The sequence below is a fragment of the Poecile atricapillus genome, chromosome Z, assembly GCF_030490865.1.
Source record: "Poecile atricapillus isolate bPoeAtr1 chromosome Z, bPoeAtr1.hap1, whole genome shotgun sequence".
Lineage (NCBI taxonomy): Eukaryota > Metazoa > Chordata > Aves > Passeriformes > Paridae > Poecile > Poecile atricapillus.
The window spans coordinates 3,939,415-3,966,162 of NC_081289.1; the positions used below are offsets into that span (position 1 = coordinate 3,939,415).

The 26,748-nt window shown below is 44.0% G+C and overlaps 1 protein-coding gene across 1 annotated transcript in view; it reads right to left on the reverse strand.

The window, feature by feature from the left end:
* Window positions 1–4,282: 4,282 nt before the first annotated feature.
* The window catches only part of LOC131573043 (scm-like with four MBT domains protein 2), an 86,126-nt gene continuing 63,660 nt past the window's right edge, over window positions 4,283–26,748 (reverse strand). The window contains exons 11-20 of the mRNA XM_058826619.1: window positions 25,045–25,158; window positions 23,729–23,771; window positions 23,057–23,127; window positions 21,792–21,931; window positions 17,398–17,507; window positions 10,282–10,457; window positions 8,645–8,817; window positions 6,662–6,910; window positions 6,384–6,512; window positions 4,283–4,423 (exon numbers count right to left, since the gene is read on the reverse strand). Coding sequence (XP_058682602.1) covers window positions 4,283–4,423; window positions 6,384–6,512; window positions 6,662–6,910; window positions 8,645–8,817; window positions 10,282–10,457; window positions 17,398–17,507; window positions 21,792–21,931; window positions 23,057–23,127; window positions 23,729–23,771; window positions 25,045–25,158 — 1,346 coding nt within the window. The remainder of the gene's footprint in view (window positions 4,424–6,383; window positions 6,513–6,661; window positions 6,911–8,644; window positions 8,818–10,281; window positions 10,458–17,397; window positions 17,508–21,791; window positions 21,932–23,056; window positions 23,128–23,728; window positions 23,772–25,044; window positions 25,159–26,748) is intronic.

Here is a 26,748-nt window from a genome sequence, read left to right on the forward strand (position 1 = left end):
AACACTAACCTCAGCTATTTCTGGATCAAATCCTGAGTAACAGATTCCTTTAGTTCTGGGTCAGCTGATGTGATAATATTATTGAGTGGAAAATATACATGCATCCACATTTTGAAAGAATTTTTACATAAATATACTATATAAAACATCTCCAAAACACCCAGGATTGTGGGTAAAGGAACATTTGTTGAGTGTATCCAAGCTAAAAAGTGTACACTCACAAGAAAAAAAAATCCTAATGTTCAAGATGTTGCAGATTACAGAAAATATTTCCTGGAGTAAGGAATCAGCTTTGCAATCCCAAGTACTGGAAAATACAGCGTGACATATCGTAGCACCAAAAGGGAGCCCTTGGGACTGTATTTATCCACGTGTAATAAAGCTGGTTTTAATGGTGTTCAGTTGCAGCATGTTGTTCTCTTTTGGCACTTGAATTTGGAAATGAGAGGAACAATCCAAGTCCATCATTTTCCAGACACACTGCACCAGAAAAGCACAAAGTATCTGAAGTGCCCTGATTGTACAGAGCTTCTGAAACTGAGATGGCACAGCAGCTCTGCCAAATTCCATTCTGTGCCCTGAAAAGACCAAGGCAGGCTTTAAGGTGACTAAATGTTGATTATGGCAGTCCAACATTGCCTGCTTTGCCTTCAGAAGGCTGAGATGGGGACACCACTCAACCAGGACTGCAAAAGGCTGAAAGTTAAAGCCAAGGAATGGTGGTTTTCCAGTTTAAGGCAAATTAGCTGTTTGCCCAGAGTAAAATAAAGGAGTTTAGGTGTCCCACTGAGAAACTTTTTAAATCCCAGCAAGCATCCAAATACCTCTGTCAGGGTGGGTCAGACCATCTCAACTAGGACATGCATCTACTGGATACTTCATTAAGGACAGAGTGTGCCTGGATTTTGGTGTTTTCTGAGGGCACACCACATTTTCAGGAGGTTTCTGCACCCTGCAGGAATAAACTATCAAGGGTTATGGAATATGGTAACATGAAGGAGCTAGAAATCCTGAAATCCTCCTCAGAGCTGAGAAGCATTCATGCCTCTGAGAGGTAGGAAAAGCCAGGGTTTGGTCACCCTGGCAGCTGTGTTTGTGAGCTGAAAAAGGAAGAAAAGCCCTAAAATCAAAGATCATTTTCCTTGAAAAGTATCCATGACAGCAGGAGGAAGGCAAGATGACCAGCAAGAGAATCATGGACATTCCTTAAGTTAATGCTTTAATCCAATTTCAGAGCTGGATGCTTTGGGCCTGCAAAGTGGGAATTGGCTGATTCTGTCAAGGTAAGGGTTGTGAAGGGAGCAGGGACCTGCCCATGGATCTGTTCAGCCTGACTGAGTGCAAGCTCCAAAGAAGCTAGTACAGATAAAGATGAGCAGGCACCATGCATTCTTCAGACCCCTATTTTTGCTCCAAAAACTCCCATCTTTGGTCCTATGCCCAAAGAGAGACCAGTAACACCTGCACAGCCTTCTTGTGGGAGCAAAGAGGTCTGTGTCAGGGTGGTGCTGAAGGTCAGCATCCAACAGCCCAGAAATAACAGCAGGGCTGCTCCCCAGCCCCTGGCAATGGCCTTGGACAATCCTGAGCGCAGAACTTCACAGCAGTGGCCCTTTGAAACTGATAACACAACGAACTTCAGGCTTGGATGCCAAATTCAGAACAGGGAGGGGAGAAAATGTGACTTCACCTGTCATTAGTGTATCGGTGAAACTGCAGCAGACCTGAATTTAACTTCAAATCAATAAGGTCTGGAACAAAAAAACCCACAAATTTACAGTGGTTTACACTTCCACATTGCAAAGTAAAGTGGTATTTTACCAAGATTGGGTTTCCATCATCTCCTTTGAAGTATTCCAAAGCTTTACTGATGTTCCAGAATTGAAACAAAGTCCAGGCAAGAGTATTTAGTTCCTTCTGATCTCTGCCCAATCTGAGCATATTGTACAGTTAAACTCCACATCAACCATTCTCCACTTGTGTAAGAAATGGCCCAAGTAGTTCAGCTCCAGCTTTTCTGGAAAGCAATCCATGCAACAGAAAACAGTACCCCAATCCTGTATCTCTTCTCAACCTGCAGACTAAAAAGGATTAGTAAAGCATTTACCACTCAAGATAATTTTAGCATAAGGAGTTCAGGTTATCAACTTCTCTGAGAGGACAGAAAGTAATAAGCGAGGCAACACTGAAGAAAAATAAAGTGAAAGACAAATAGCAAGGAGAGAGGAACCTGTGGAAATAAAAAGAACCGGCGCAAGATGAAATTAGAACTTTTTTTTTTTGTTATTTAATAGTTTGAGTTCTGAATATGGTTTAGCTTCCCTAAACAATCAGTAAAGATTCCCATGTTCTTGGCTCAATGCTTCACCCATTCTCTGACTGGCCAGCACTAGAACTGGTTGCTCTCAGATTCTGTGTGTGTCTGCTCCCCAGTCATGCCTCCACAAGGAATTAGCTGCCATAGGAATATCTACAGTTACAAGGCTGATGGAGACAAAAAATTACATTTTTGCAGTGTGTCCCAGAAGGCATTAAATGTCTCTGACAAATCCCAGATGCCAGAAACTGCAAGAACATCAGAGCAGCAGAAGCAGCTGGATTTGACGAGTAAAGTATCAGTGCTGGGATGCTGTTTAGCAAACAGCCTTTCTGCTTCTCTTCCTTGGAGTAACCTCATGTGCCAGTTCTCCTGACAGAATCCTCCCAGGAGCTGTCTCCTGCTGACAGGTGTAACACCAGGACTGGGCTGAAGCGAGGAGGAGCTGGGAGAAACAGCCTCCCTTGGTTTTCTCAGCTGTTCTCTCACTTTGCTGGGCGCAATCTTTCTGTCTTCAGAGGTGAAACACTGAGCAACGCTTTCAGGGGACCCTGAGAGGGATCCAAGTAGTTATCAAATCAGTTGCACTGTCACATTTCACTGCTACTGCCAGTAGGAAATCCAGTCTAAACCCCAGTTTTTTAATATCTGCACCACTACATAACCCTGTTCCTGGATTTCTGAAGAACAAAACTCCACCATTTGATGCAGAGGCAACTAATACTTGAACTGATTAAAACTTGAAAAAAATCTTCAGAACAAAGCAACAGCTGAGAACAGATCCAGTCCTGCTCATCTCCCATGTAAGAACATTTCTGATGAAGTCTCAGCATCTGGTCCAGCCTGCAGCAGTTGCACCCATCCCATTCCTCAGTGACAAATCAGGAAAGACAACCTAGGAATTCCCAAGTGATCCATGGCAGAGTCAATGCTTCTTGCCTAAAACACCCTCTGGGCAAGATCTGGATGTATTCCAGAGTATTTATATCTGAAGGTCCCCCCTCTTCTCCTAAGAATTTAAGAAGGAAACCAATGAAGGAGAATGCAGCAGCTGGAGCCTGGTGTTGGTCCATAGGTTCTTCTGAGAATAGGGGTCAGCAGGGGTCCCTGATCCCAGTCTGCTGTCACCATATGGCTCAAAGACATGTCTTAATATTGACTTGAATGGAAGAGTCAGATTTTGACTATGAAAGCCTTCATGTTCCTGTACAACAATGGAGAATTGTACAGATCCCATCACATAGATATTCAGCTGATAGTGCAGAGCCAGCGTGGCTCAGGATGTGCTGCTGCCCCACCAGGTCTTGTGTCACCCCTGTCAGTGCACTGCAACTTTGATATCACAGAGACCATGGGTTGAGTCCCCTTTCAAAATTCAGTCAGGAATAACCATTATATGTCTGGTCAAACACTTTTTCCTTTTGTAAAACCAGAGAGGCAGGAGGAAAAAAAATAAAGCACACTGATCACCAAGATCAAACTTGCAGTTAAATCCCAGGTAATGCTACAAATGATGTCGTACATTTCAATATGAAAGAGGAGAGTCAGAGTTGTCTAGAAGAAATGTTAATGTCCAGAAATTGTCCTAAACAAACTATGACCACCTGGACATGTCTGACCCTTCTCCTTGGGAATGTGTCTGCCACTGATAGGTTTGGTTTGGTGACAAACCACCTGATCCATGCTGGCCTTGCACCACTGGGCAATGGGTTGGAGAGGCTCAGGAGGAGAGATGCCAGCAGTCTTTCCATGTGCTTTACAAGTACAGAAAAGTTAGTTCCATTTGTAGCTTGTTCCTTTTTGTGTTTGTTTTCCTTCCCCTTATGGATTAATTCCCAGTGCTTCCAATTCCACTTGTTCTTGGAAAAGAAAAAGGATATGGGGGCAGAAAACCCCTTGAACAAGCTGAAATGGTAAAAAAGACAGGGAACAAGGAGGGGGACAGGAAGGAATGGAGAAGTGCAGTCAGTTGGCATATTGTGCATAGAAAGCAACTTTTACTCGCTCAATCTGGTGGCACAGTTTGATGGCTGGACCCAGCTTCAGCTCCATGCACTCCTGCACTGTGGGCAGTGTCAGCAGCAGGAGGGCCTGGCCATCGATGTCCTGGGGAGAGAAACACAGGGAAAATGGTTTTGTTTGTGGACTTTGGAGGGCAGAATGCATAATCAAGTTTGGAGGAACAAAAAGGGAAGTTTGCCCTAAAAACTAGGTTCTTCTATCCTGTTTTTTTCCCCCACTTCTACACTGCCTGTCTCATTTCCCCGATATACAACATTTTCAGAAGTTGTCTAGTGTCTCTTCATAGGTTCCCACCTTAACCCCCAGCTTGGGAAAAGCCTCCCAGCTGCTGAAATGAGGGATCACCTAAAGAACCTCTGCAGAGTCCACAGATCAGTCCCATTACATGCCTGAGGAACTGAAACAAGGGGCAGACTGCAGAGATGCCAGGAGACACAGGAGGGAGCTGAATGGAGAAACTGATGCTGGTCCCACTGCCAAGTGACCCTTTCCCCACCTCCCCTGGCCCATAATTTGTTCATCACAGGTTTATGTCTGCCTTGCTCCATGCCCTGTACCTAGGTCCACCCAGGACCTGTCTTGTTCCACTGCTGAATGACCAAGAGGGGCCTGGACCACCCAAAGTCCTTGCAATCTCTAACATTCCACAATCCCAAAATGGCATAGGCTAGAAAGGACTTCTGCAGGTCATGCCTTTCCCTCAAGCATAACTATGCACCAAACTCCATGAACCAGTACACCGGATGAGCAATTTTATTGGGAACTTCTGTTGGATTTATGATCCTCTTCTTAATAGAGAGCTCAAGTTCTCTTTGTTCGTTAATGGACTGAGATGATCAGGCCACAAAAGTGCTTTTTAACCTTTAGGGAGGATCAGAGTCTATGCACAGCAACTCACAGCCAACATAAACTCCCCAGGACAGCCCTGATTAGGCAGCATTAAACACAAGGAGGATTTAGACACTTGAAGTGCTGCTTTGATTGGGACTGTCCATGGATCAGGGCCATCCTCCACTGAAGGTTGATGGCACAGACCATTGCACCAGGGCTTCACAAGGAGAAGCTCCAGTCATCTGTGTTTGATTCAAGCCCCTATAAAACTGTCTGGCAAAGAAGAGACAGGATTGGCTTCCAAGCCCTGGCATTTTTCCAGCCTGGTTAATGAATGGTTGGAGCTTGATGTGACAGCAACTGTAGCACCCTGCTCCGGAGAGTTTCACTTGCTCCAGACTCACCCTCCACCTTCTCCCAGCCACAGAAGCTGGAGTCATCCATGGTGAAGAATCAGAGACAGTTCAATGAGCAGCTGGCAACACCACTGACTAATTAACCACACTTGCTTCCTCCTAACTGCAGCTCGTTAGTGCTGCCCTTTATCCTCAGCAGTGGCTGCTACTCATTAGCCAAGGAATGGCTCTTTCTACGTAAATTTTACACACTCACACTGGCTTGAGATGAAGAACACTGGCTTCTGCTCCTGCAAACCTATCTGCTTAATGGGGAGAAGACTGGCATCTCCTGAATTTAGGTCATTCAAGACCTGTCTAGCACATCTTCAGAGGAATGTAGTTAGGTTTTCTACACACTTGGGACACCTAGGTGTTAACAGGAAAATTCAGTCAGCCAGTTTGGGCTTCCAGCAGGACTTTTCTGCTTCCCAGGCCAGTATTTTAGAACAGGATGGAGCCCATGTGGCCAGGAGAAAGCCTGGTATATATCAGGTAACCATTTTTTACGCTGTTTTTACACTGAGGCTCCTACTTATGGGCCATCAGTATGGCACCATGGACCTTGGCATGAAAGGACTAAACCTCCTGATTTCCACAAGGGTTTTTCACAAGGCTATTTTGTTTCTGGACTTTCTGAGGACCTGGCAAGGCTCTGACTCAAATTTCTAAGGGTTTTCATGTCTTGCCAGAACTGGTGTTATAACTTGGCCTAACGGATCTGAAGTCTGGTCATGATCTCTTAACAAATCCCCAGGCCCAGCCAGCAAGAACAGGCACCACAGACACAAAGGGACACATGATAAAATCACTCCTACCTGCTCCTGAAATATTTTGGCAAGGGGGGCACAGTCGGTGAGTTTAATAAACCTCACAACATCAGTCACAGTCCACTCCAATGGGTTACTGTCCAGGATGAGCTTCTCTTCCTCTTCCTGCTTAATTTCCTGCGAGGAAAAAAATAATGAAGAAAGGCCTTCATAAAGCAAACTACCTCCCGTGGAGAGCCAGGGCAGGGATGCCCTCCTCAGACCAGCAAGGTTTGGCAGTGCAGGTTAATTTAGGAGGGATTCTGTATGAAATGGGACACACTTACTTCCTTGGCTGGTGTGCCCTTCTCTGCCTCGCTGTAGGAGTGGGGCTGGGGTCTGCAGCTCCGCCGGGCTCTCTCCGTGGGAGGAGGCCTGTCCATCTCGGCGCTGCTCCGCAGGGTGACCGCTCTCCTGGGCCTGGTGGAGGGCACCTCGGCCGAGGACGTGTCCGTCTGGTCATCGCGCAGCTCCGAGCTCGTCTCCTCGCTCCCCGTCTCGTCCTCCATCGCGTCCGGCTCGTCATCCTCGCTCTCCTGCACAGACAAACAGCGTCCAGGAGATGGATACAGCAGCAAATCCAAAGGCACGGGGTCAAACTGCATTCCCGTGGCTGTGCTGGTCCGGGGTAACATTTATTTCAACCTAATTACGTTTTCATTACAGCGCTAAGTGAATTAGCCCCGATTTAGGTTTGGTACAAAAGGCAGAAGAAAGGAAAAGTATGTGGCAGGAAATTCTTTTTCTCCTCCCAACTAAAGGCCAAGAGCAATAACTCATCTGGCATGAAATGTTTCTCTCTTGGGCTGGTATCTCCAAACTTGTGGCGCTGCAGATGCGCAGGAGGAGAAATGGAAAATACTAAGAGGATAAAATGAAATTCAGGTTGACTGAGATAAAATAAGATCAGAAACAGGTTTGACTTTAAATTTCACATTGCTTCAAATTGGTCTGGGTGCAATTGGTCATGAAAAAAGGGGAATTTTGGTGCCTTTCAAAAATGTCTAGATGTTCAGGATAGCACTCTTTCAGTAACATTTCTGTAAAACTCAGGACAGAGGATTTCACCCAGATTTCCCTGCCTTCAGCCCAACACTGAACTGCTGGAGGTCAAGCCCAAAGTTCCATCTGAAGTATTATACCAGATTCTTGTTATTTCTGTCATACAGGGCTTACAAGCACACACCAACTGATGGAAACTGTGCATTTTGAACTTTATATACATATAACTTGCCCAAATGGCTTTGACAGCTTATCTCTGATTCAAGTGTGAGCAGGCACCCAAAGCCCATGCTCAGGTCTTGAGTGAAAGAGCAATTTAGACAAAGATAGTTGTATTGGCTGAAAGGTTGAAAAACTTGGCTAATGGTTGATTTAGGCTTAACATAAGTTTAAGTTCCTTTGAAGCAGGTATAATCTGAGGAAATGAAGCAGAACTACACCTAAATGAGGACCAAGCCATGAAGATGCAGGCAATCAACTGAAAGCTGAATAAAATAACCTCCTCTAGCTGAAGTAGAGGGAATTTAAGTAAACCAATTTTATTTCACGTTGCACAAAGCAGCAATCACTGGCACTCAGCTGAGGAAGTGAAACCACACATGAGCTCTGTTATTGCCACCATGGGAAAAGCCCCAGGAAAACAGCCCACACAGAACTAAGTCTATTCCAGGTTTAATCTGGACATGAATCTTTGCTGAGGCTCAGACCTTGCTGTATCACACAGCAGACTGGGAAGACTGAGCCCTCAAATTTCATGTATTTGGGACACAAACCATTTGCTTGTATGCTACGGCTTGATGTTGTGAGCCAAAAATGTTAGGAATAGTAAATGAAAAAAAATACAATTCTTGGAAACCACAATGGCTATGAGCTATTATTATTTATTACAATACTGGGAGATCTTAGACATGGATCACAGAGCTCCTTCACTCTGCTAAATGCTGTGCAAAGCATCCAACAGGCTCATCTGCCTGCTTTTAAGGAAGGAATTAAAATAAAGATCTATTAGACAGCATGTCAGCCAGTGAGCATTGGGAAGGTGGGAGCAAAAAATCTGCTTGCTACCTCTGAAATGGACAAGGTAAAAATCCCCAAAGTGCCCCAATAAAACCAGTCTGACCTTAGAAGAACAGAGCAGCAAGGAAGGATCCAAAACAGTAACTGGAAGTGTTCAGGTGTGCTGAGATGCCCCCCAAAAGGAAAATGCAGAATGGGGAACAAGAAGGCACCAAGGGGTTTTTGCTGATTTATCCCAGTGTGACACAAACCTCTGCAGAGCCTGCAGCATTTGAATCCACAGCTGATGATCTCCTTTTCTTCTGCACAAAGATAGATTTCCGCCTCTTTCTGCGTCTGGCTGGCTTGACATGGCCACTTTTCATGTTATTATTTTCCCCAATTGGTGGCTTAATGATTTTTTTCCTCTTCCCATAATAATAAGCTGGAGAAATAAAGCACAATTCCCATTAAAAACTTTAACCACCCAAAGAAGGGAACCTTGGCTTGCTCCTTGCTACAGGTTAAGGACTGTAGTCTAAGTGCAATTTAAACTGTAAAATACATTGATTTGGAAAAAAATGTACAGCATAAATAGGTCATGCTGGACTAGCACAAAGTGTTACAGCTCTTATGTACCCAGATTTATTGATGATGAATGAAGACTTCAGAATTTAACAACGTGTTTAGGCAGAGCTGAGCAGTGACTTGGAGGGAAAGAGGCCAACAAGTTCCAGATTTGGTCCAGTGCAGTTCTGTGTGAGGTAACAGTCTGAGACACCCTTCCACTCTGCTAAAGTTTTCAGCAGAGAGGGGAGAGGCCCAGCTATCCTCAATCATGTACAAAGGAACGGGCTTTTATTACTTTCAGCTATTTTGTGGCCAAGCTTGAAATTAAGCATGTGAGGGTCCTCTGACCTTACATTAAATGTTTGTATTAAATGCCTTTTGACACACTCTGGGGATGAAAGACACTCTGTCCTTCACCAGCAAGGGTCTCCCAAGGCAACTAAAATGGTGCTTGGCACCCATGCCAAAGTTCATAACTGAACTGAGGCCTTTTCAGCAAATCATTGGAGTTTTGAGGAAAAAATCATCCAGACACATAAACCATCAACCTTGAGATGGGACAACCTCAGCTGGAGCTCCCCCAGCTGCCCTCCTCCAGCTCTCCATTTGCTACCTGTGGGAGCCAGGACTCCAGCTCAAGTGTAGAATCCCACAGAAACCCAGAGATCTCAGTATCCCCCTGAGCACCTTTCTCCTTCTACTCCAGCACCGAACTCAAAAGAATTGCTTTAGATCAATTTTACTGCTTTATGCAACCTTTGTGGAAGGACAAAACTCACTTCCACTTTCCTGACCTATTTAAGAGCCACTAATATAAGTAATATTGACAACAAAAAGCACTGAACACTTAACAACAGCCTTCCTGAACAGGCAGGGTCATATTTAAATATTAAACACTCTGAGTAGAGAGTCAGTGTTCCCAAACCTTCCAGCACCTCAGCACTGTGGTTCTGGCCTGTGCTGGTGTGCATGCCAGAAACTCTTTACCAAGAGGACTCATCTCACCTAACAAAGCTGTCTCAGATGCAGCAAGTTAAAATCCCAGCTTCCCACTGCAGGTTCCTTTTATGTGCTCTTTGTGTTAACTTTAGATATGAATTAAAGTCAAGACTTATAAAAAGTGATGACATTCAAACAGATGTATTAGGATGGAGTGAGAGAGACAGTTTTCTGCTACAGGATTCTGAGGGAACCTCAGATGGCCTCAGGACTAAATAACTGCTCTTAGATGAGATGAATCCTCATCAGTATTAAAAGATCACACAACTCCTGCTCTTCACCACACACCATCTCCCACTTCTCTGGCTCCAGCACCAAGAGGCATTTTTCCAATACTCACTATACTTGGTTTTGGTGTGGATGGAGCAGTTCTCGGGGCAGACTTCAGCCACCAGCACAGGGCTGAAGAGGTTGGGGCAGCACTCGAGCTTGGCACAGACCCTCCTGCAGAAATCTGCCACCTGGTCTGATGTCCGCACGATCTTCACAGTCGCCCTGTACGTCTTCCCTCTGTACCTAGGGAGGAGAACAGGACCCCACATCACCCATCCAGCAAAATCCTGTGGTGCTACAGAGCAGACTCTCCTCTGCCACGGAGAGATCCTCCCCAGGGACTTTTGGGAGTGTTTCTCTTGAGAATGCAGGTGGAATAGGTCTGCTTTTTTTAGTGGCTCCGTTTCAGATGGACTGAAGGAAGGAAAGTGTGAAATAAATTGAAGGTGTGGACATGATTTGGGAAGGAATCTATGTTCACATTGGATATATTTGTAGATGTGGCAAGAGAAGGAAGAAAAATCTCAGCAAGCTTGGTGAGGATACTACACAGGACAGCAAGCCCTTATTGTGAACTAATGCAAAGTTTTTGGGAGAGGGATGCAGTCTTTCTTCATATATTGGCCCATGATCAGATGTTTATACACCTTGCAGAGCTTTCTGGTCACCACCCTGTGTTTGGACTAGCTCTCTAAGCCCCCCAGTGCACTTTGGTTTTCTCCACTGCCATCCTTCCTGCTTCCATATCACATTCCAGCTGACAACAATTCCCAAGACTCATGGTGCCAGCTGTGGCTATCAGGATAAACTCATTGTGAAGAAGTATCTGGGTGAAACAACAATCTCTGCCACCCCAGGACCAGATGACTTCACCACTCTGAGACGTGGGCACTACAAAACCTGAGGAACTCATCAGGAGTCTCTGGAGTTTTTTAACAGGGCTGTAGCAACAGGCCCTAAAAACTGATTCCTACAGGGAATGCCTGGAGCAGAAACCTGCAATGAAAGGTTTGTCTTAAATTTGCTATGCCACTAAAACATTTATTTCAGTGTTTCATACAAAGTGTTTCTGAGCGATAAATGGCTGAGAAAGATACAGTTACATCCCTGCTGTACCACATTGTAGATGTGAACCCTGGAAAACCAATTATCCCCGTAATTTATTAAACAGCAGCAGCAAGCTGTTGTAAAGAGTGAGATAAGGTTTTTGAAACATCTCTTACGCATCCTGAGGAATGCAACACAAGAGACAACCACGCCAGAGCCCGGTACTGGCATTACAAATGTGCTCAGAGGAGGGAAAAGTAACATACAACGAAAGAAAAAGAGGGAACAACAGTGGAAGAAAGATTACTGGATGGGAGGCAAGGAAAGACAAAAATACAGTCACCAGGAAAAATGAAACAAAGCATTTGTCAGTGTATAAAGATCTGCAGTTTCCTAGCAGCTTCTGATAGATATGGGAGAGGAAGGGAAGGAGGTGATGAAATAAATATGTGACCAGAGAGTTAAAACATTCAGACAGCTCTTTCTGAAACAAAGGGGTGTGAATAAAGGGTTTGAAACTGTGGCACATGAAGTGTTATAATGGGGAAACCCAAATGAAACTTGGGTCTGAGAACAGTCCAGTCCAACCATCCTCAGGTTGTAATCCAAATTATCACCTCAGCATAAAATCTTAATGAGCATTCCTGCAAGGTGCCAGGCTCTGATACCCCATTTGGTGCCAAGACAATCCTTCACCAGATTCATTCACCTGAATGCATGAATGGTTCAATGAGACAACTTTTCACATACCCTTAATGACCTGGACAGGTGATGTAAAGGGAAAAGTGTTCCTTTCAGGTACAGAGCACTGTTATGATCCCAGCTTCCCTATGAAACAGCTGCAGATGCAGGCTGGCTGAGGAGGGCTTGGCAATACCTGATACAAAAACCACCAAGTGCCAGAGGCATTTAAATGCATCTACTTATAAAAGTTTTATATTTCTTCTCAATGTGTTTGAAAAGACTCCTGCACTTATTACTTCTCCAGGAGCCATTAAGTTTAATGAGAGCCTGGATCGTTGGGTCAGTGAGTCTGCAACAGGCAGCAAGATTTCACTGTGCTGCTTTCACCTGGACCCAAATAACTCTGCTTGGACTAAACCAGCACTTCCAGACGAGCACCAGCCTTCACACTGGAAGAATCATGGCACAGGGAGCACCTGTACCTACACCTCATTTTATGTCTGGATAAATCTGAATTTAACTCACATTTATTTGTCCTTGTTCTGACTTTCACCACTAGGATGAAAAGACTGCATCTGGTTTTGTTTCCCTGCAAAAGCACTCTAATCAAATTGCCTCTTGATCTTCATTCTTATAAGCTAAGAAAGCAGCCTGATGGGTATTATTCAAGGATGGCTGACTTTCTCTAACTGTGTGCTTCCTATTGTGTTCGGCTGCCCAGGAAGGACCCATTGTACTACAGTGCCTGCTGAAAGGAAAAGATGAAACTAGGAAAATGAACAACTGACTGATTTCATAGTCTGCTTTGAATGCAACATACATTTTAATTAACTGAGAGGATGGCAAAATGGAGATCTCCATGACTGCACCAATCAGTCTCAATAACTCAAGGTGTTAGTACTGGCCACAGCAATATTTTTTACATCATTTTGGTCTTGGCAGCACCTCTGTCAACTATAAACCAGGTTCTACTAATATTTTCCATATTCCTCACACACTAAAGATTCTTAACACAGGCACCACCAAATGTAATCTGAGCTGTTTCTAGGACAGCCATGTAGAAGGAGCTCCTTTGTCAGAAAGCCTTTTCCATTAGCATCTCTCAAAAAGTTACCAACTACTGACGCTCCAATTTATGTTTTTATACCAGGGCTCCTATCTTCTCAACCACTTGCAAGCAGCATTTATCTGCATGCACAGCATGGCAGCACTGGAGACTTGGAAAATTGCTGTGTCAAGGATAATATTTTCAGTTTTCTTAGAAATTGCTGTTCTTTTTTTTAAAAAAAAAAATTCAGCTAAAACCAAAGAGTATTAGTTTCCTCTTCCCCCTTCTCTGCCCTCAGATCACAAACTTGGAGAAAACCTTAAGGCTGGAACTATTTCCATGAAAGATATGCCTGCTGATCCATAAGCAAAAATATTAAATGAACAGCAAAAGAATTATTCTGTTGAAGCTCCCTACAATAGATTAGAGGTTCATGAGAACATAGTGCCTTCTAGAAGCTCCAGTTAGGGACTGCTGTGTGATGACACAGAAAGTCTTGTGCTGAAAAACTTGTCATACACCAAGAACATTAAGAACCTCATTTTCAAAAGTTCCATTCTAAGGCATTCTGACAATTCTTGAGACTAATTCGAACAACTCAGTAGATAAAAGTCTCAATTTTCTTTTGGGGGACTGAAAGCTCCTTTCTATTCTTCGCAAGAAATTTCTATTTTGTCTGTCTGCCAAACACAAGAAGTTAACATCCTTCAAGGCAATTTAACCATCCAGTGGCATTTTGTACTCTTGAACACAGGATTCAGAAAGGGCACTGGAATGCTCTGGTTGTAAGGCCTTGTCTCATTAAGTCTCCTTCTGATTACAGAAATAAAAGGTTTAAGTCATTCCACTGATCCTGGTTTGGAAAGCCTTGCTCAAAATGAACACAAATTAATTTCCACTGCTCCCTCCTCAACACCAAACCAGTTACCTCATCACATCAGGCACAACTCGCCCTTTGCTTCTTGCCAGACCCCCACTGGTCCTACATGTTCTCAGAAATGGCTTCCAAGAGGATTTGGCTAATAACCTTTCCAAGAAAGTTAAGCTGGCAGCCTGTAGATACTTGGATCCTCCTTCTTGCCCTTCCTAAGGAGGGGTGTGGTAATTGCCTTTTCCAAAAATTAGGATTCTTCCCTCATCCTCATCAACTTTCAAACACGCCAGTGAGTGGCCTTGCAATGACATTGGCCACTTCTCCCGGGCAGAGCTGGCTGCATCCCAACTGCTTCCATGCACTTGTGCACATCCAGTTTGCTTCCAGGGTCTTTAGATTCTTTTCCATCTACTGTGGGTAACACTTTTCTCCCTCAAACACCATCAGGGCCCTGGGAGGCCAGAGAGCCAACCCTCACTAGCAAAGGCTGAGGCAAAGAAGATTTCAAACACCTCAGCCTCACCTATCACAAGTTAAAGGCAATCTTCTAAAGCAACTGCACTGAAAGGGCTTTCTTTGAAATGCCTCATAAATAAGCAATGATGTCTGGCATAGGGGTAAATATTCCTGGAGTTCAGCTACCGGATTTGAGAAGCTTTCAGAATTTCACTGAATGAAGGAGCCCAGGAATACTCATCTCTATTATTTTGATCAACTGGGCTTCATACAAGACCCAGGAGATAACTTTCTGCACACACTGCTTTTGTTTATGTCCAAAGTCCTGCAAAAAAGAGTAAATCCAAACAGCCCCATTATCAGTCCTTAGAAACGAAAACCCTTGAAAAGCATGAAGTCCCTTAAGCATTTCATGTAAAATTGGGAAGGCAAATCAAGATGTAGGAACTGAACTTAAGAGCATCAAACTATAAGGACTGAATGCTGACAGCTTCAACTGGCCCTCATGGGAACTCAGGAGGATCAAACCTGACATTTCTAACACATCATCACCAATAAATCAGGTTTGACTCTTCTCACACAGAGCCAGCAGCGCTGATGGGAAACGGCTGCCATCACACACTGCAAAAATATCTCTCTGGACAATCTAAATTGTTTTATCTTCTTTGCAAGGTGAGCGTAATTGATTCCACAGTGGTCACTCATGACAGCAGAGTGAACTAAATGCAGGCTGCCCCAAGACTGAGATAATGCATTCCTGGCAGTGGAAAACCCTGCATTTGGGACAGTGGGAAAAGCAGCCTTCTCTTCACCAATCCCTTTACTCTACCCTACTGCAGGCACTGCAAACAAACAGCACCGCCAAGATGCAAGGAGGTGCCCGTCCACATCAGAAAGAAGGTGGTGACACGATGTGTCCCATCACAGCTGGCTCTGGAGCTGTCATCCTTAGCAACAGGCACCATCCAGAGCTCACAGAGCTGGAAGTTGCTCGTTGCAGGGCTCTGCTGCTCATTACAGGTCTCTGTTTAAGATTCTGGAGCACTGTCATACCTGCTGGAAGGTGTCATGTGCTGTTTGCATGCTCCACGGTATCCAGTTTCATGACTGTATTTCACTTTCTGCTCCTAAACAACCAGATGCAACTAAAACCTCTGAATGGAGCAACTCAAGCAAACTAAAGGAGGAAAAAAGAAGGAATGCTAGGGTAGCCAGACAGTCTTGGGGCATGTCAACCCTCTGCCATCCACTATTAAAAGTACTCAAACTACCCACAGGCAAGCACTGCTCTGTGAAGAGACCAGCCACAGAAACCAGAGAGCTGCAGGAACAAGGTGCTGCCCCCATGAGCTTTGTCTCCTCAGAGGGCAATGCCACACTGGAAGAAAATCCACTGCTGTTCTCAGAAGTCACTTCAAAACTTGCTGTCCTGGCTCTGAGCCTGGGATGATCCATTCTGTGGCTTAATAAAGTTGAAAGATGCTTCCTGACTCTCTGGAGAGCTGAGGTTGAGGCCTCAGCAGCCAGCACACAGGAACATGTACAAGGACTGTGACTGGGGGGCCATAAAACGGTACCATGGATGGTCAATTAAACATTTTCCAGGCTGTCTCCCATTAGAAATATGGATTGCAGCAGCCTTAAGAAATAGATATTTCTGCTTTTGCACAATGCAGATCTCCACACTCAAATGGGAAACCCCAACAAAATCCTACTCAGGATACCACTAATAGGAACACTGACTAAGCTCAGCTCTCTGCAGGAGAGGATGTTAAGTAATATAGGGCATTACAACTTGATTTCACAGCTGCTAAGTACCTGAAGGAGTGAATTATCTGATATTTGTAGCACAAGATGTGGGATCCTGGAATCAATGAAAACCAGGTCATGGACAAAGACTTGTTTTAAATGAAAATCTGAATGTGCAAGGTTGACTTTTAGATTTCCATCCACAACATCTCCACTGACAAACACAAAAGCCTGACATTCCACATGGGTGAAAGAAGCAAATTAAAAATAGGATGTTTCTAGTAGAGTTTTATTTCAGTTGCAATCCTTCTTCAGGAAAGCAGTTTAAGTGTATGCAGAGCAGAATTTTCTCAACTCCCTCTCTCAACCAGAAAGAGATGAACTCTCTGCTATATCTGCATGGGCAAAGATCAAATACAGTAGCCATCAATAGTGCTGTTTTTTGCAGCTATTCATATCAAATAACCAAGAGAAAATTGCTTTTCTTTGAAAAGGAGTTACAGAGTTCAGTACAAAGGGTGAGACTGACTGAATTTAACTACAGTATTTAAAAGTCAAGGTGACCATTAGTCAACAGAGAGAGCTTTCTTCAAAGAAATATTTGTTGACATCCATCTTCAAGTGGGAAGAATTATTCTTCAGAAGGACTCTGGAGAGAGCTTAGGTGCGACTCCCCTCTTTCAGAGAGACAATGATTGTTGAAATACATCCAAAGCATAGTGCCCATTAAATAAAGAAGACATTAATAGGTAGATTTGAATGCTGGAAGGAGGAATTCAGTATTCTTTGGTGCTGTTTAGAAGAGAGTGAAGAATATATCCTAGAAAGGCATCAAAGCTTGACCTGAATCTCTGATCTGTTACTACCTTGCCCTAATCACATTCCTGCTAAAAAATGTGTCCCTCCTAATTTGTCTAAACTTTTTTTTGGTGCTATTCATTCACACCAGTTTCTTTTCTGCATTAGCCTGACAGGCTCTAATTTAAAACCAGCAATACTCCTCCATTTAGAAAGACAGGAATTGTGTTCATTCAGTAATAGCCAAACTTTTAAGAACAGCTTATCATAAAACTCAGGACTTGACTTCATCAAAAACTGGATGGCTGCTTGGAGAAAGACAATAGAAATGAACCATTCAGGTGAATACTGCATTTCTGAAGTTGCTATGGAATGAGACAAATAATTCAATGAAGCAAAACGATAATTAGAAAAGTAAAATTCTCACAATAGAAAAAAAAAATCTTTTCTTATCTTTTCTTTTTTTCCCCCTAGTCAGTTCCCTTTCTGAAATCTCCCAAATGAAAGAACACACACTGAAGACTTACTTTGCTTTAAGTGTTTCCTCCTGGAAATTCCACTGAGGGTCTTCCACAAGCTGCAGTTCTCGTAAAACACTCCCTGGCTTGTAAGCTGCATTGATTACCATGCTGAGAACCTACGGGGAGATAAAACCAACAACAAAGATGGGTTTAAAAGCAGTCCTTGACCACACTGAATATGGTCCCAGGTGCTGCACAGGCAGGAGTAGCTTACAGGTGCTTGCTTCTATCCTGGCTGCACAGGTAAAGTGCTGGATGCAAGGAGGAGGGGTCCCTGAATGGGTATTAGGTGTCCCTGAATGGGTCATTGTTGCCATATTACAGATAACACCTGAGTCTGATAAAGTAACTGCATTAAATACTGCTGTTTAACCCCAAAAATCTGCTAACCAGTAATTTTGCCTTTGTGACAGACCCTCTCACCCAAAGCAGATTCTATAGACTGCATCCATCAAGGACCAGTTTAATAAAAAAACAAAACCAGAAACAGTTCTGAAGGCACAACCAGGTACAGGTCACATGCACCACCACACAGTGAACACTGAAGGGGAAATTCACACATCTGAGGTCAGCAATAGCCTGAGAGTTGTGTGCTTTGACTCTATTAACAGAATAGTAATGAAGTCTCCACAAAAAGAGTTTGCAGGAGGTGTGCCTGGAACCCAGTGTGTGTCCACTCCGTACAAGAGAACACATGTGCCAATCCTTTTAATCCAAAGTCACTGAGAATAAAAATGATTCCTGCTATTGGCTCAGGTAATCCAAGCTTTAATAGCCTACACTTGGCATAGGGAGATAAACACAAGGAAAACAAATCTCTTAACAGCACCAGACCGTGTGTTTGAACACTCTGCATTGTATGCACATGAATGATCCCACAGTGAGTCTGGACTGGCTTTCATTTAATTTAGCTCTTTACCTAACGCCTGTTCTTAATTCCTTGGGGGCCTGCAAATGATTTCAGTATGATGAACATTAGGTTTATCCAGCACCCATGAATGCAGTTCATCAGAAATGAAAAAATAACTAGGTCATACTGCAGTGACCAACGTGTTTATGTTTGTTTGGTTGATTTTTTCTGGGCTGTTTTTCTTTCCCCCTCTAAATCCAGCAACCTGAGGATTTGCTAGCATTTTGAAAACCCTACAGGATTAATCATTTTCAGGCAAGGTCTTCACTTAATGCTGCAGAGTACTCCATGAAATGGCACTGGCTGGAGTTGCTTGGATAGATATTTACTAGGAGCAAAATTTAATTTATCATCGAGCCCTTGGAAACATTACTCAAACCACTCTTCAAAAAAGTCCAATTAGAGACAGCAGACAGTGACAGAGGGTAGACTTAGACTGGATATGAGGAAGAAATTCTTCCCTGTGGTGAGGCCCTGGCTGCTCCTGGATCCCTGGAAGTGTCCAAGGCCAGGCTGGATGGAGCTTGGAGCAACCTGGGACAGTGAAAGTCCCTGCCCATGGCAGGGGGGTGGCACTGAATGATCCTTACGGTCCCAGCCAACACGAACCATTTTAAAATGCTATGAAAAGACAGTTTCTGAGTGAGCCCTTCCAGCTGCTCACCCACATCTCTTGCTGGTCTTTCCCCACACAAACTGAGGGGCACTGGATCCTGACAACTGATGTCAGGAAGCCAGAAGAGGGTTTTCAAAAACATCAAGTGCCTGGGGAGCTGCCACACTCATTCACAGCTCATCAGGTGCCTTGATCAGCAAATCCAGGGAGTTATTTAACCCCTATGCAGGAGTTTGCTGGGAAAGCTCTGCTTAAGCACACTTCTACACCCATCCTGCTAGCTGGTGGGAAATTTGGGGCAGAAAGCATCTTGCTGACCAATTTCCACCAACAGTGCTGTCCTGCCCCCTCACCAGTGAAATGGTGCTTGTATGAGTTGTCAGAATAGCCAGGAAATGAGCAAGAAAACGAAACCCAACCCTGCAACACCAGTGTGGCCCTGTCTGGGCGTTCTCCCAGACACCTAATCAACTCCAGCCCTGCACAGGCACCCACAGTGCCAGGACTTTTCTCAGAGCTGGCTTGTCACCAGCAGGACTCTGTAAACTTCTAAACTCTGTTCAAAAAAAAGAGTGTTTTGTAAGAACAATTATTTCCCTTTCAGGGAAGGAAAAAAAAATTATATCAAAACCTCTGGCTTTAACTCTTCTTGTATCTCAAATGAGTCACTGGGTTGGGCATTTTACCCTACAGCAAAGATCCATCATCACAATAACAGCGGTACCTTCTAGCAACAGAATCACTTCATATTACACTCTATTAAATGCAAACAAACAGATTTTGGGAAAAAAATTAACTGTGATTTAAACAAAACCAGTGAAGAAACCTAGACCAGTTTCCAACTTTCTCTGGAGATGGAAAATTACATCAACCATCTCAGACCGGTCAAATTTCCTTTGGCTGGAGTGTGACCAGACTGAGATTTTGGGGGTTTAATTTCAGCCCTCTGCATCATCAATGGTTTGGGCACAGCCACCTGTCCCTTGGAGCATGGGGTGGATTAGGTAAGCCCAGCCTTTGCTGTTATCCATCAGTGAGGTTTTATTTTGATAAAATTATAAAAAATGCTGACCAGAGCTGAGCGAGTACCATGCAGCACCATCACAAGCCTCTGCCCAATTCCAGAAGCACCTGATATTCATAAAGTTCTCCATGTCATGTATTTTCATGTGCACAGGGGCTCTTTTCTGTCTGGTGTGCCTGATGCCACTGGGCAGTTCACTTTTCTTCCCATCACAGCTTTTTTGTGTTCACACACTTCCCATTGCCATCCCCCTTGAAACAGTCTTAATCCTGGATGAAGTTTTCTTACGTGGTATCACTGACAAGATACAGCTAAAAATATGATCACAACTCTTCTCTCCTGTTCAAGACCTCAATGATCAGCTTTCATGTGAGGAGAAACTCAATTTCCCTGCTCTGAGGTATAATCCCACACCTCCTACCCAACAAGAGATGCTAAATCCCAGGCTGGCTTCAAGGCAGGGCAGTAAGCTGTTGTCTTTTTTAACTTGGGTTATTGCTGTGTCTGTGGGACAGAGAAGGGAGAGTAAAAATTATCTGGTATTCTTTCATTGGATGATCAAAGACCTAAAAGGCATCTTTTGTCATAGCCCATTTTCTTTTTAAACAGAGAAAGAGCAAGGTGTCTTAAAAATAATAAGAGCAGTAAGCAATGAAGCTAATTAATCTTTACAGTATATTTGTGATGGGTGGTTATAGATGATCTGGAGTCTTAAGAAGACACCTTGTTTTATTTTACAATGTTGCTGAGGAGTTCTTGGCATGTATGAAGAATTGTTTGGGATTATTAAATATTCTGACCCCAGAACTAAAACTAAACCTGACAATGTATTTATTTTAATTTAACTTCAAGTCAGCCTTTATTATACAGAATAGCTACCTTACAGTCACCACTTTTCAGCCCAGGGGCAATGGCTGAATGGCAGTACCTGATGTCTCCACTGTATTTGGCTCCAGGTTTCAACCTGTTTTCCAAGAAAATGCCTCAGAAATGAGACAAACTTTGCAGCTGATGTCAAATGACAGGCAATGCCACCTCACTTGCCTCTTACAGTGAAAAGAAACCACAATAAACCAGTGGTCACAGGGTCACAGCTCGTGCTGGCGCTGGGAATAATAAAGAGCTAGGCTGTAAAAATAAGTTTGGTACTACACTGCACAAGAGTTACTTGTTACTCCCTGAAGACTGGGATTCAAGGGCACACACACAGGAGGATGCTTCACTGCACCAGTGGTAAGGACAAGACCTTGGGTGCAAAGGGCTGAGGACCATCAGGAACTTCAACTGTGCTGCTATTTTTTACCTCCATCATGCCCATGGCTCTCTGAGCTGCTGGCACCTCTCTCATCTCAGCAACAGCTACCAGGAATCAGGTGTATCTCCCCTACAGCAACACCCTGAATATTTTCTCTTCACCTTTTCCAGAATTTGGAACTAGTGCACACAGTCAGAACAAGCTTGAGTTGATGGCCATGGTAAGCTTGATTTTTTTCTGCAAAGTAACATGGACCAATGCTGGGCCACTTCAAATGTCCTGCTCCTTGGGGAGTTGTTTACACCTCCAAAATGAGATGCCCATGTCTCCATGACAGTGCTATTTGCTCCTGTGTTGATGGCAACCCACACTGAAGTTGCTCCCAACCAACAGAACTCCCCATGTTTCAAAAACATCACCTCTCCCATCAAAAACCACAGTGCAAAACCTGCCCCCTCTTCCTGGCTTGCAATTTTGCCTCATGGAAACCACTCCAGGACAATTTTAGGTGCACTGTTCCCAAATTCTGGGTCTGGCAAGCCATGACTCACACTTTCCTCTGAAATCCCCCCAAAAGAGAGGGGGAGCTCCATACCTCCTTAAGGACCAGCACACATTTGCCAGGCCCCACAGACTGAGGTAGCTCTGCGATCCTGCCTTTGTTTAAATATGGACCTGAGAAGCAGCGGTGATTGATGTAGAGCTGGGGACAGCAGTATCTCCCATTGATGGTGCCTGCAAGGAAAAAGCAGCAGTGAGGTGCCTGTAGCACTTTTACATCATAAATCAAGGGCATTTCTTCCTCCTAGATGCGGGAGGAAGGGGAGGAGAATAAAAGAGGCACAGATTTCTACCCTAGGATAGAGGGAAGCCTTTGTCACTCAAATCCAATCCAGCACAGGAAAAGGAAGTGTTTTAAATAGTGATTGATCTGGCTGCACACCCTGCTGAAAGGAGGACTGGGAAAGGATTTAATCCATGACATGAGCCAGGGCACTTCCAAAACTCACACTGCAGGGGGACATGAGCAACTCACTGTAACCTGCCAGGAGGGGATGAATGAGCTGAGCCTCAAAGAAAGGGAACCAGCTCAGGGAGAACATTCTCTCAGTGAAGAGCCTTAGTAACCCCTTTTCAGCTCTTGTCCAACCCCACAAGCCCTGCAGTGCCATTCCCTGACCCAGCATGGGTCTACAGAGCAGTTTTCCTTCTCTGGGCTAATTACTCTGGGCTCTTTTATAGCCCATGGAGAGAAATGGGAACTTCTAGATGTGGCTCATGTGCCTTCCAAGTGATTTTCCACTTTTTTTTGGTTATCAAACCCAGAAAGACCCTGATTCTCCCCATTTGACTGTAATGGGGTGTTGCAATGCCAGCATGTCCCACAGCCTGCTGAAGTAAAGGGATCTAAATCCTGTCCCTGCCACTGGGTTTACACCATTAATTGGATGAATATTGCACTCAAAGCCTCCTGCTGCTGCTAAAGGGGAGAGGAATCTGCCTTTAGCAGAAGCAGCAGCCACACCACACAGTCCTGATGTAACACAGATGACCCACCAGGTTCTGCTGTACCCAATTTCATTGGTGTCAATTAACAACCTGCACCCTTCTCCACCAGACAGATTCATCAGCCTTGCCTTAACATCACCATGTGAAATGGACAAGCTCCAGGGGAACTCTGATAGCCCCAGAAAGCACGTGGAGAACCAGATCCTCACCTGCTGCACATCAGGTGGGCTCACTCCACCTTACACTCCCTGAGGATGTAGTTCCATGTCCCCACCCCGATGACAACTCATTGCCTTTCTGGGGTCCTCCCCTTCCATACAGGACATGGCTCTTTGAAATAAGGATCCTTACCTGTTGTGTCTAGCTGAGGAACTGGGCAGAGGTCGTGAGGTATTTTCTCAACAGGCACTGCGGATGGTAACCTGTTAAAAGAGAAATTTGGTATATTTAGTAGAGTATTTGGTGCATTTAATAGCATCAGACAGGACAAAGGGCTAAAACCAGTCCTCAGGCTGGACCAAAAGATACACCACCTACAGCCTGGGGTGAGGAATGGAGATACATCCAACACAATTCCACTTCCACAAGGTTGATCACAGACCGGGGTATTGCAGACTAAGGAGCCAGATCCAGCCCTTCTTTAAAAATATACTCTGATGTGCCAGCTTTAGACCTCCAGGCTTCAAATATCCTCCCTTAAACCCCTTAAATTCAAGTTTCTACAAACGGAAAGAGCTAGACAAGGAAATGCCCTCCTGGTACATGTCCATCCTCCCTAAGCATCCCTTGCTGGCCTTCAGACAGAGGCTGTACAGCCCCAACCAGTAAAAAAATTGCTGTTGTAGACTTTCTAATATGCTAACAAATATTTCAGCCTTAAAAGAATCCTCTTGCTGGCTGTGCTGCAGTATCTGGGCAGTAGTTACCAAGCTACACAGCTGCTGTGTATTATCCCCCAGGAAGACCCGATGCATTCCTGTAAAAACACCTCCTTAAATAACAAAAAAACCCAAAACAACTTACTGTTTTTCTGGTTGCACAACTGCAATTCTCCTCTTCCTTCGCACTGCAAAAATGAAGAAAAGAAGAAAGAATTAGTTTTGTACCCTTCTGTCCTGTTAAGTACACCCAGAATGCATAAAAAGCTGTGTAAATGCACTGACTATAAAACGACTTCGAACACAATGAAATGGTACTTAATTACTATCACCATTTTTTCTTGGTATTTTTTAAGTAAATCACTACATCATTAAAACCTACTTTAAGGATGTAATAATACATTTAATCTTTCCTCTGGAATGCTAATATTGTGTTTTATGGGATCAGCATAAAAGAAAAAAAATTAAAATAAAAACACAAATATTTTTCCATACAGAAACACATATGGATAAGATTACATTTTACAAGCATGATTACCTCCAGCATAATTTATCCCCAGCTATAAATTGTGATAAGGCTGCATAATGTTGCCATAGCAGTATTCTCCTAAATTAGGCTCTGGCTGCCTGATTTTTAACTTAAGCATTATTTAACTCTTCAGAAGGGCTGATACATTTTAAAATTTGCCTTTCAGAGGTTAATTAATATAAACAGTGAGGCAAATTTTTCACCTGGTGGCTTGAGATTGGATGTGTTGGAACAGGAGAACACCAAGCCACTGAGCTTTCATGAACTGCCTTCAAATGCAAATAGAAAGGAAAGAAATTTGTCTTAATATGCAATGGAGGCAGGACAAAACACTGTGGGCTTAATTGTGCTGTAGAGGGATTTAAACTGAACACTAAGAAAATCTCTGAGCTGGCAAGGGCAGAGAAATAAGGGAGAGATATGCTGGGAAAGGGCAGAAACTCCATCACAGAATGGCAGCAATTATTTATCCATTTAGATGGAGCAGATCCTGTTTTGGAAAGGGGCACCTGGATGGTCTCTGCATGTCCATTCCACCTGATATTTTATTATTTGTTTTTTTTTTTCCAATTTGAGGTCTTTATCCCTAATCCACTCAGCTGCCTGAGTGAACCTGGTTTCCCTCTGACAACCCCACTGACCAACAACCCCTCTGCAAACCCACTGTGCAATCTCAAACCATGGAACAGCCTTCACCAGCACAGACAACTCCATTTCTGGATTGGCTGATCGCAGAGACAAATACAAACTGCATAATTCCAGTCTGGTCACTAATGAGATTTATCACCATTTATTGCAGACCACTTCCCGCCTGGTTATTGGTCTGCTGGGTAGGTTGGATAGTGTCAAAAATGGGATTACAGAATTTAGGAAACATCCTTGATGTATCTACTGATGCACTATCTGCACTGCTCAGGTCTCCATGTACTTACAAACAGCTTTGTGTGGTGGGGTGAGGTTATAAGCATTTGCTTCACACCAGCCAACAGGGAAAATGTCCATAGACTCCACATCAACAATGTATTCAGGAGAGGGCATCTGTGAACCTATAAACATGAATTTATAATGGGAATTAGGCATGGGAACACCAAACTCAGAGCCATACAAGCACCCATCACAAGCCTGGGGAAGTGAATGATGGAATGTGTAAAAATAAATCTGCTTCCCTGCACCAAAATCAGGCACCATTTCATCCTCAGTTTTGCACAGACAGCAAAGATGGAGATGCTGCACTTACAGTGCAATGTGGTTCAGAGGAAAACCCCATCAAGAGCACTTTGAGGGTGTGCACTGCAGCAGCCAAAAGCCAGGGAGGTTAAACATACATAACTTCCTTCAAAAAGATGGCCAAGCTGACCCCTGGATATTTTGTAAAGTTGCATAAGTGAGTTAGAAGGACTTGTTGAATGCTTGCTTTTAATGGTAAGAGAATGTATCTAGGCTTTTCCCAGGGTGGTAAATATGGTGAGAGAGACGCTTTTATGTCCCAGCTCCCCTGAAGCTTTTTTGTGCAGCTCTGCCCTTGAGTCCCATTTTTTAAGGGTGAAAGGTGGCCACTCTTCTGTCCATAAGTGCCATGAATTCTCCTTGGGTTCCTCACATGAAACAAGAGCTGATCACCAAGAGAAGAAGAACAGTATAAAAATCCCAAGTGGGACATGCACCAAGGTCTCTGGCACAATGATGACTCCAAAACTTCACCTGAAGTCTCTATTTAAAGCAATTACCTTCCAATTTGGTTATTACAGCTCCTTTAGAAGACAATATCTTATCTTCATTTATGTGGGTCCCACTCCCAGAACCAAAGAATTATTTAGGCTGGAGAAGACCTCCAAGATCATCAAGCCCTACCATTAACCCATCAGTGACAGGCCCACCACTAACCCATGTCTCTCAGCACCACATCTACATGCTTTTTGAACACTTCCAGGGACAGTTATTCCACCACTACCCTGGGAAGCCCATTCCAATGCTTGACCACCCCTTAAGTGAAGCACACTTTTCCTACTTTTCTTTCCTAATTTACCTGATTTCCCCTCAAAATCCAGTGAAGATATTCCTGCTGGCTCTGAGTTCTTCCACAAAAAACCTCTGTGTCCTGAGTCAAGGCACAATTTAACTACTCAAATTCAAGTTCAACTGTGCTGGCACAGCTGGAGCAACTTCACCTCCTCCCTCTGCCAATTCCACCCCAGGACAGACAGCTGCAGCTCCAGCACCAGCATGGGGTGATCTCCTAATTAAAGGGACCAAAGGATCAGCAGCTTCCCCTGCATCACCCTCACCTTGGCATCTGCTAAAACATCTTTGCCTCCTGCTTAGGGCAGCAACTGTTTGACTGTGCACAGCCAGATGCCTACAGGGAGCTTCCCACTAATGTATGTTCATCAAGGGCTTGTGGTGTAATTGAAACAGTAATTGAACTTTGTGATGGGAGCAGCAGCGAGGCTGAGGTGCAGCATTTGGATCAGTAATAAACCTGCTGCTCTGAGAGTGTGTGGCTGCATGAAAAACCCAAAGGAGGCAGGGAAATAGGTGCTGGTGATCACACTGCTGGAGGAAGTAACAAAACAAATGCAATCATGATGTCTGTGTGGATTCAGAGATGTCTTCATGGAGTTTCTCTGAGCCCTTCC